The sequence below is a fragment of the Bubalus kerabau genome, chromosome 18 (assembly GCF_029407905.1).
Source record: "Bubalus kerabau isolate K-KA32 ecotype Philippines breed swamp buffalo chromosome 18, PCC_UOA_SB_1v2, whole genome shotgun sequence".
NCBI lineage: Eukaryota > Metazoa > Chordata > Mammalia > Artiodactyla > Bovidae > Bubalus > Bubalus kerabau.
In genome coordinates this window covers 6,798,888-6,809,124 of record NC_073641.1, presented here as the reverse complement: position 1 = coordinate 6,809,124, position 10,237 = coordinate 6,798,888, and the positions used below count along the sequence as shown (strand labels likewise).

Sequence of the window (10,237 nt, the reverse complement as noted above, 5' to 3'; positions counted from 1 at the left end):
AGGGGAACGAGGGGAAAAACACCAAGGATACAAAGATGAAACCAGTAACCAGAGAAGAAAAAGAACGTGCTCAAGATGAGCCAGTCAGAGGAGCAGGGCTAGAACCCAGAACTGGCTCACTGTCTAGTACTCATTTGGTACAACTCTGCCTCCTTCAGGGTCTGTGTGTCTGGGGCTGTGCAACCCCAGTCCGTCAGTGTGACTCAAGGATGCATGGACTCTGGTGGTCCAGGGGTTAAGAGTCCCCCTTCCAGCGCAGGGGACGTGAGTTCTATCCCTGATGGGAGACCTGGGACCCCACATGCCAGGGGGCAGTCAAGTCGTACATGGCAACGACTGAACCTGCACTCTGGAACCCACGCCTCACAGCTAGAGAGAGGCCTGTGTGCCGGGGTGAGAGATTCCTCATGCTGCAACAAAGACCCAAAGAGCCAAAAACAAATAAATAACTTTTTAAAGAAGAGATGTAGAAATCAGGCCAAGTATCCATTAGTGACTAATGGGTCACCTGGAGGCTGGGTGGAAGTTCTGGCCCACTTTTCTAGGCCTTTCTCCTGGCTTCCCCCACCCTACTGCGTACCTTCACACATAAATATACACACCACCTAGCAGCCAGGCGGATCTGCCTGCTCTCTCCACTTCTGTGTGCTCCAGGCCCTTCTTATGGCTGAACAACTTTGGACAGACAGTCTTTAAAGCAGCACAGAGGACTTCCTGCCTGTCCCAGCTGGCTACAGAAGGCTAGACCCTGGGGCAAAGGAAGCCACAAGGCTAAGAGATTACAGGGGCCTGGGAGACGTGGAGATAGTATTTCCAAGACTCTACTCAGACTGACCAGAAATCAAGACCAGTTTTATAATCGGTGGGGCCCAGCGCACAACAAATGAAATGTGGAGCCTCTTGTTCAAAACTTACCAAGAATTTCCAGACAGCAACAACAGAACACAGAGCCCTTCTAAGCTAAGGCCCATGTGAGTGCACAGTTGGCACACCCATGAAGCCAGCTTTCAGGGAAGGATAGGGTTAGTTAAAGGGGCAGGCAGGAGAAGGGTTCCCCCCCCCTCCAGATTTCCACAGCTCAGATTTTAGGGTAGAAGTGAACTGGGGGATTAGTCGTAATAGCCAAAATGTGGAAACAACCCAAATTTCCATCAACTGATGAATATAGAAGCAAAATATGGTATATCCATACAACAGGATATCATTCTGTCATAAAAAGGAGCAAAGTACTGATATGTGCTATAACATGGATGAACCCTGAAGAAAACATTATGCTAAGTGAAAGAAGCCACATGTTACGTGATTCCATTTGTCTGAAATGTCTAAAATGGGTCAATGTATAGAGACAGAAAGTAGATTAATTAGTAGTGATCTCGAGCTGGGGAGGTGGGAGATAGGGGAGGGCATTGGGGTTGGTGGCTAAAGCCTACAGGTTTCCTTTGGAGATGATAAAAAAAAAGTCCCAGAATTAGTTGTGTCATGATTGCAACTGTGAAAATATTGAAAGTCCTTGAATTGTATACCTTAAATGGATGAATTATATCTATTATCTCTCAATAAAGTTGTTACCTAAGAAAAAGAGGAGAAGATGAAGGAGGTGGAGAAGGAGGTGGGGGAGGTGGAGGGGGTAAGAAATGGAGGAGATTGTGGAGGAAATGGAAGAAGAGGGGGAGGAGGAATTTTAAATGTCTCCCTCCCCTCTCTCCCTCACTCAGGTGAACTATATGTCAGAAATCCCCTTGGCTTTGGCGAAGCCAGCATCCCCAGTCCAGCAGCCTGGCCCTCCTCTCTAGCACCAGCATCCCCAGTCCAGCAGCCTGGCCCTCCTCTCTAACTACGTGGGGTGTGTACTGGGGGAAGGAGTAGTGTTCTGCTTCCTCTCCAGATGATACTTTAGCAATGTGCACTTAAAAAACAATAACAATTCATAGTTCGGTTCAGCCGCTCAGTCGTGTCCAACTCTTTGCGACCCCATGGACTAAAGTACGCCAGGCCTCCCTGTCCATCACCAACTCCCTGAGTTTACTCAAACTCATGTCCCCTGAGTTGGTGATGCCATCCAACCACCTCATCCTCTGTCGTCCCTTCTCCTCCCACCCTCAATTTTTCCCAGCATTACGGTCTTTTCAAATGTGTCAGCTCTTCACATCAGGTGGCCAAGGTATTGGAGTTTTAGCTTCAGCATCAGTCCTTCCAATGAATATTCAGGATTGATTTCTTTTAGGATGGACTGGTTGGATCTCCTTGCAGTCCAAGGGACTCTCAAGAGTCTTCTCCAACACCACAGTTCAAAAGCATCAATCTTCGGCGCTCAGCCTTCTTCACAGTCCAACTCTCACATCCATACATGACCACTGGAAAAACCATAGCCTTGACTAGACGGACCTTTGCTGGCAAAGTAATGTCTTTGCTTTTTAATATGCTGTCTAGGTTGGTCATAACTTTCCTTCCAAGGAGTAAACGTCTTTTAATTTCATGGCTGTAGTCACCATCTGCAGTGATTTTGGAGCCCCCAAAATAAAGTATATCTCTGTTTCCACTGTTTTCCCATCTATTCTCCATGAAGTGATGGGGCCAGATGCCATGATCTTAGTTTTCTGAATGTTGAGCTTTAAGCCAACTTTTTCACTCTCTTCTTTCACTTTCATCAAGAGGCTCTACAGTTCTTTGCTTTCTGCCGTAATGATTCACAGGTCTGTAGTTAATCCTGTGTTCGAATCCTGAAATTGTCCCTTTCCGTCTGTGTGACCCTGAACAAGTCACGTCACCTCTCTGAGCGTCTTTCTCCTCTCGGGAGCGATCGAGATAAGCAGATCTGGGATGACGTTCGAGGGCAAATGGCTCCTCCAGTGGGAGCGCAAGACACTGGAACTAGCTGAGCCCCTGCAACAAGGCAAGCCTGGGGCAGGCAAAAGCCAGTGCCGCGGAGCCCGCCGGGACTCTTCCGGAGCCCGAGCGAGGGCGGCAGCCCCGAGAGATGCCCCCAAGTCTCAAGCCCCGGCCCGAAAGGAAGCCAGGACGGCTGAGGGGCCCCGCGGCCGGGGAGCCAGGGAGCCGGGGCCAGGGCCGGGAACCGGCCGCAGCGCCGCTACTCATCCATCAGCCGGACGAAGAGCAGAGGCGCGCTCTCGGCCCTCTGTTTGCTTTCTCGCCAATTATTGCCGCGCCGTAGCCCCTTTGTTGATACAGTAGTCCGAAAAAGTGCTAATGTTCATTTATCAGGGGGCCTGCCGGGGACTCCCACGAGTTGCGATTCTTTCCAAAATATAAACACGGGGCGAGCGTCCCAGACAGAAATCCCCATCTGTTTCCCCGGCGCGGGCCGAGAGCGAGGCGTTGTTGAAGATAAAGCCGAGGATAACGCCGCCTGTCTCCAATGGACGTCTCCCCGGCGCATTAATGACATTCCCGGTGATAGTTCCAGCTTATCTTTCAATTAATCATATATACCTTTTGCGGCCGGCCGTGCTGATTGCAGGAAAGCGGGGGCCGGCTCAGGCCGCTCCGATCGCTTTTCAATTAATAATATTTTATGTGCGCAGAACGCGTTCCAGTCACCCTGGAATTTGGCTCATCTTAAAGCACCGACTCTTTAAAAGGCAAGGAAATGGATAGATTTTCGATCTCTCCTCTCTGCCCCCTTTTGTCTTTCTCTCTGTCTCTGCCTTTCCCTGGACTGAAGGCTGTTTGTTTGTCCTGCTAGTTTGGCCAAAGTGCGGCTTAGAGAGGCGGCCAGGTTGGATCAGTCGCCCTTGGGAAAGAAGATGCATCCCTGGTGGGGAGAATCAAGTTTCCTCCCTCCCCCCTCCCCCCTCTTCCCCCCTCCTCCCTCCTCTCCCCCAACCACTGCAGCTTCACTGAAAGAAAACAAAAATGTTTTTACTCAGAAACTGTGAGGACTGCAAAGAGAGGTTAGGAATTACTCTTCAATTACTCTTATGAATTATTCTTTGTCTGCAGACCAACATGGGTCACCTCAATTTGGATTTTGCACGTATTTATCCAGTTTTGCCCTGTTTTCCTCTCTGGCAGCGCTAAGGCCTATTTTAGACCCAAGAGGAAATATTACCAGATTCACAGAGGGTGTAAGGGGTTGAAAGTTATCGATTTTGTTCAAATATGGAAGGTTTTCTTTCCTCTCCTTTTCATGACACCTGACCCACAAAACTATTTGTCAGCCTTAGGGACCCCCTCCATGCCCCAAAATAGGTGATAAATCTTCACCGCCTTGATTTGCAGAGGACATGCTGAATTTCTCTCTTCCTTCAGAACTCTCTCTTAAAACACACACACATACACACACACACAAACTAAAAACAGAGATCCCGGATGCAGCCTCAATGTCCCCCATTAAACGGTAATATTTCAGGCGTCGGCTCACACTAATCTTTCAAACTGTCATCGCCAGCCGCCCGGCCAGCCCATTCACTTAACAGCGCTCCCAGGACCCTCGCTCCCAGCTCTTTTCAGCGAGACGTTTAATTGAATCGGATGTGCCTCGTTTGCCAGACGTCACCGCCTCGGCGATAGGCATCCTCTCCCACTCCCCAAAAACATTCTTGAAAGGAGAGGTGGGCCCCCAAGCTGGGTTAGTTGAGGGCAATTACTGTACTGTTGGCGGAAAGCCCGTATCGAGGTAGGGCCGAAGAGAGGCCACTGATCTGTAGATCCGTCGAGGGAGAACAAGGGTTGGGAGGTGAGTGGATGAGGAGGGTTCCTGGGGCTTGAGAATTCTCCACATTTGAAAAAAATCATCTCTACGAAAGACCAAGCTAACAGTCTCAGAACCCACCGTGGTCCCCGGCTGAAAGACTTTAAGCGGGACTCCCCCGCTGGCACTGGCGGCTGGCGCCTGCAAGCCGAGTCGGAGGGCTCCCGAGACTCCGCGATCGCTGTGCTAGGCTCCGCTCCCCTTTGCCCTAGCCCTGGGGCCACAGGTCCCGGGAGTGCGGATCTGGTGAGGAGTTGGCAGAGTCCCAATGTTGGGCCTACGCTTGACTCCTCTCGTGCCCTTCCCAGTGGCGCTGTGCAATGGTTCACCGTCAGGCTTGAGGGGCGCCTTGAGCGCGCAATGCGGAGCCTAAGGCCCTGAGCCCTGTCCTTAGGTTGCCTTTCGCCCTGTGAGCCTTTCTTCTGGGCCAAATGCTTCTTCCCCAGTTCCCAACTAGTCCTGCGCCAGGAGCCGAGCCCTACAAGCCTCCGTTCTCAGTCTGCGCGCTCCCCCGGACTTCCCACAGAAGCCTGAGTCGTGGGAAATCGGCGCTTTCCCCCTGACAAGCCTGGCCATCGCTAAAGATAGGATAAGGCGGAGACCTTAACCTGGGGCCATTCTGTCTGCCCGGACCTTTCCTGAAATTGTACACAAAATAGAATGCCTTGCTACAGTTTTCTGGGGGTGAGCAGAAGGCCCTACAGGTTTTAATCAGATCTTCCAAGGGACCCAGAGGGATGAGGCGGACTAGCACAGAGCTAGCCCAAGATCTGAGCGGGTAGATTGTTCTGAAGCACTCAAAGACTGGTCTGACCGAAGATCCCTACTTTACTGACCCTGGACTAAAAAGTAACACCCGCCTCAGGCCCTCCCCGCATTTGCCTGGCCCCCTGATGCCTCCGCCGCCGCCACAGGGGCACCCTACTCGCAGCCGGCCCAGAGAAATCGTGGGCGGCTGGGTTCAGAGGAGCCCGCCTGCCTGAGACCTAAACCTGAGCTGGGGACAGAGGCCATGCAGACAAAGGCCTAGGCAGGGAGGGCAGGTGGGGAGAGGGAGGCCAGAATGACTGGCAGGCCCTGAGCTAGGACTCCCTAGCAGACGGCTCTACTCCGAGTCGCCGAGTTGGCCTGCTGGGATGCTGGCCTCGCTTCGTTATTAAGAGGAATCCCCCCCTCTCTCTGGGGGGGGGGGGGGGGAGACTGGCGCCCCCTGCAGTTGTGTTTGTGTAACTTGCACTGTCAGCGGTGCTCCCCCATCTCACAACCACCCACCTCGCTCTCCAGCTTGACTCATTCCAGGAGTTCCCAGGGCCTGGCCTCTTGGAGAAAGGCCACCACTCGGCCTGTGAGCCAGCTACACAGAATCCCAAGTTCTCCAGAACGCCTCCCTCCGGCCGTCACCCCAGAGCAAACTCTTTCCCCAATGCGTCTCTTCCTATTCAGACTCTTCTACCATACCATCAGTAATAAATAAACGCCTGGAAATAACTCCATCCCCGAAGCCCCACCCATCCAGTCCTTCACTTTCCTATTCTGTTTCAGGTGCTGAGGAACATTTTCTCAAATCCCAGATCCACCCAACCCGGCCTAAAGGTCGGATTCGGAGAATAATCGCGTTCTTTCCTATGCTTGCATCCTGGTAGGATTTTCAGGCTAACGCTAAAGGCTGCAGGAGCGAAAGGAGTCTTCCAAATGTGTCGCGGCCCCTTTAAAAAGCTCAGAGGGATTTTTTTTTTTTTTTTTTTTTTTGAGCCGTATGACTATATTAGGTGACACGAAAGTGCTCATCGCTCCTGTCAACGAGGCCCCCGGCCCAATGGCAGGCTGAGTCCCCCTCCTCCGGCCTGGTCCCGCCTCTCCTGCCCCTTGCGCCCCGCACTACCTGCCGCCTGGCCACATCCCGAGTTGGAAGGCGGGTGCGCGGGCGCGCGGCGGGCACCATGCAGGGAGGCTGCCAGGGGCCGTGGGCAGCGCCGCTCTCTGCCGCCCACCTGGCGCTGTGATTCGCGCGCTGCCACCATGTTCCCCAGCCCCGCGCTCACGCCCACGCCGTTCTCGGTCAAAGACATCCTGAACCTGGAGCAGCAGCAGCGCAGCCTGGCCGCCGGGGAGCTCTCGGCGCGCCTGGAGGCCACTCTGGCGCCCGCCTCCTGCATGCTGGCCGCCTTCAAGCCCGAGGCCTACGCGGGGCCCGAGGCCGCGGCGCCCGGCTTCCCTGAGCTGCGCGCAGAGCTGGGCCCCGCGCCCTCGCCCGCCAAGTGCGCGCCTGCCTTCTCAGCCGCCCCCGCCTTCTATCCGCGTGCCTATGGCGACCCCGACCCTGCCAAGGACCATCGAGCCGATAAGAAAGGTGAGGAGAAAACCCAAGCTCCTTCACTTCTCTGGGATAGCTTTCGTCCCCAAACCTCGCGGCCCAGAAACTCTGGTGTGAGTATAGAAGAGGCGAGTGCCTGGGCGGATGGTGGAGCAAAGGGGTCTCCGAATGTGAGAAGTGAGGTTGTTGCCAGGGCCCCTGGGCGTCCAGTCGGAGGTTTAGAGGAAATGCTGGATCGTGGTTATCAGAAACAGGAGAGGAAAGAAAGGGAAAATATTTATATATTTTTTTCCGGCCTAACAAAGCCTCAGGCGCAGCAGCCCTGCTCCTGGATCTGTTATGAAGTTGAAGTTGAGCGATCTGTTTGTGGTGGACACAGCGAGAAAGATTCTCTATTTTTTTAAAGGTCTTCTTGAGGATCTGACCAAAACCGCTGCAATTAAATTGCTGCACACCAGAAGTACTTTTACGCACAATTGGAGGAGGTCCAAGACCTTCTCTAGCCCACCCTCTAGCCCACCCGTTTACCCGGGGTTTCTGGGGTCTTTCCTCCTTTGTGCCAGGAGAGCGGCGTCATTCAAAACAAGGATCTTGAATTTTAAAAAATGGGATACCTCAGACTCAAGAATGATTTTAGCAGCTTTCTTTTTCCATAACAATTTCCTCGCGCGGCCAGAGCCTAGGGGGTCTTTGCTGGAAATAGAGTGTCTCGCGACGAAAGGCGTGTAGCAATGGAAGACATGACTGGGGGAGGTGGTCGTATCCCCGCGCACATCCCGAGGTCGGGGGGAGGCCGGCCGGGCAGTAGAGAATGCGCGGCGGGAAGACCGTAGCCCAACGCGGGGTTGGCAAGAACCCGGGGAGGCCGGGGGCGCGGGTGTAGGGCCGCTGTGAGCCCAGAAAGGGTCTTGTGAGCCTAGAAAGATTTGTCTAGTAGCAGAGGGAAAGTCCCGGAACAGCTGCCGGCGGGCACTGCGGCTTGAATTGGTCCTTACGGATTCGAATCCAATTCGATTTCAAGGCAGGTTGCAAGGCCGCCTGCCCACCCACTGCTTTTTGGGCGCTGCACAGTTCTCACGGCATTTGAACGGGAGCCTTCGATAAATCACCGAACCAACTGCCTATTGACGTTCTGTTTCTTCGGTTGCCCTAATTTTGAGACAGTGTGACCAATCCTAGGGTGAGGCCTAGGTCTCCTTCCTTTAACTTCGCAAACCAAAGTCTTACTAATCTCATTCACTCCAGCGCATCACTGAGCTTTATTTTCTTTGCCGCCTATCTTAAGTCACTGTCCATCTGTCTCACCAGAATGTGACTTACCCGAGAACAGAGACCTCTCTTGTTCTCCAGTGCCCACAGCTGTGCCCGGCACATAGTAGGCAATCAACAAAAGCTGGCTGTAGAGCGGAAGCCCAGTGTACCGTACAGTCTGCCGCAGCCAAGCTAGGGGCTCCAGGCTGGACAGGGGTGGCACCCACTGGGGCCCATCACCCGGCGAGAGCTCCGGGGGGGTTGGGTGGCCGTGACACAGCGTCTCTCTGCTTTTCTGTTCCCCGCTCAGAGCTGTGCGCACTGCAGAAGGCGGTGGAACTGGAGAAGCCAGAGTCGGACAGCGCCGAGCGACCCCGCGCGCGACGGCGGAGGAAGCCGCGCGTGCTCTTCTCGCAGGCGCAGGTCTACGAGCTGGAGCGGCGCTTCAAGCAGCAGCGGTACCTGTCGGCTCCCGAGCGCGACCAGCTGGCCAGCGTGCTGAAGCTCACGTCCACGCAGGTCAAGATCTGGTTCCAGAACCGGCGCTACAAGTGCAAGCGACAACGGCAAGACCAGACTCTGGAGCTGGTGGGGCTGCCCCCGCCGCCGCCGCCGCCGGCCCGCAGGATCGCGGTGCCAGTGCTGGTGCGCGATGGCAAGCCTTGCCTGGGGGACTCGGCGCCCTACGCGCCAGCCTACGGCGTGGGCCTCAACGCCTATGGCTACAACGCCTACCCTGCCTACCCCGGGTACGGGGGCGCGGCTTGCAGCCCCGGCTACAGCTGCACCGCTGCTTACCCGGCCGGGCCGCCCCCGACGCAGACGGCCACGGCCACCGCCAACAACAACTTCGTGAACTTCGGCGTCGGGGACTTGAACGCGGTGCAGAGCCCCGGGATTCCGCAGGGCAACTCGGGAGTGTCCACGCTGCACGGCATCCGAGCCTGGTAGAGAAGGGACCGGTTTGGGAGGCCTCCGACCGATCCCACCTCTCAAGAGAGACACTGACTAAAGAGGGGAGAGGGAGGGCTCCCGACACGATCCTGCGATCCCTCGGATGTCACATGCACTCCCACGGAGGCTTCGGAGCTTTTCCCGCCCCGTGCGCCTTTGTTCCCCGAAAGGGAGAGTTTGTGGCCAGGTTTACGCAGCTTGTGGTGAGTGAAACGGCAGCCTGGTGCCTAGCTGTGGCCCCAGGAGTGCCCTCCGAGCGCCCAGGAGCATCCCCAACCGGCCGAACACCAGCCCATTGGGACTGGGAGCCCGGGCGCAGCAGCCTCCTAATGGCCGCCTTTCCCTAAGCCTGGGCCGGGCGCCCGGGCCCTTGCTGCCTTGCGGCTGCCCCCCGCCCCCACCCGTATTTATGTTTTTACCTGTTTCTGTAAGAAATGAGAATCTCCTTTCCATTAAAGAGAGTGCGCTGATCCCGCCGTGTGCTTCTTTCAGCTTGCCATTTTCCAGAGACTGAATTCGGAGGGCAGAGGCAGCCGACCTTGAGCTGTAGGAATAGGTGTTCACTGAGCGCATTGATGTTGACATAAATAAAGGCTCTCCTGTGCTGGGTCCCATGTTAGGTACTTTCTGGGGTTGCTCATGTCATCCTCAGTAACTCGGGAAAGGGAAGTTCTGTTTTAAAGGTTAGCAGACAGGACTGGAGAGATTTAGTGACTTGTCTGGGAACAAATAGCCAGTACCGGGAGAACTGAGGTTCGATTCTGGGTCTCACTGCAAAGACTGAGGACACGACCCAGAGGTTCCAACCTCACCTCCTTAAACTCTACTGTTCCTGGCACTGTTTCAGGTAGGGGGCATTAAATGGAGAGTAAAAGTACCTGAGTCCCGTGAGATTGCAGGGCACGCGAACTCATCCTTCTTAGAATAACGCTGCCTGCGGCCCATTTTATAAATGGAAAAACCCAGAACCAAAGCCCTTGTGAAGGTTTTCAGAATGCCCCAGCCCA

The 10,237-nt window shown here is 54.7% G+C and overlaps 1 protein-coding gene across 1 annotated transcript; it reads left to right on the top strand.

Moving 5' to 3' along the window:
- Positions 1-6,528: 6,528 nt before the first annotated feature.
- On the top strand, positions 6,529-9,693 carry NKX2-5 (NK2 homeobox 5). Its single transcript, XM_055554787.1, has 2 exons — positions 6,529-7,061; positions 8,587-9,693. Exons 1-2 carry the CDS (start codon positions 6,731-6,733, stop codon positions 9,225-9,227), a joined length of 972 nt encoding a protein of 323 aa, XP_055410762.1. The 5' UTR covers positions 6,529-6,730; the 3' UTR covers positions 9,228-9,693.
- Positions 9,694-10,237: the final 544 nt, after the last annotated feature.

Coding starts and splice junctions, on each gene's coding strand:
- NKX2-5 (XM_055554787.1), top strand. CDS start 6,731: ATGTTCCCCAGCCCCGCGCTCACGCCCACGCCGTTCTCGGTCAAAGAC. Junction 7,062..8,586: donor CCATCGAGCCGATAAGAAAG/GTGAGGAGAAAA, acceptor TTCCCCGCTCAG/AGCTGTGCGCACTGCAGAAG.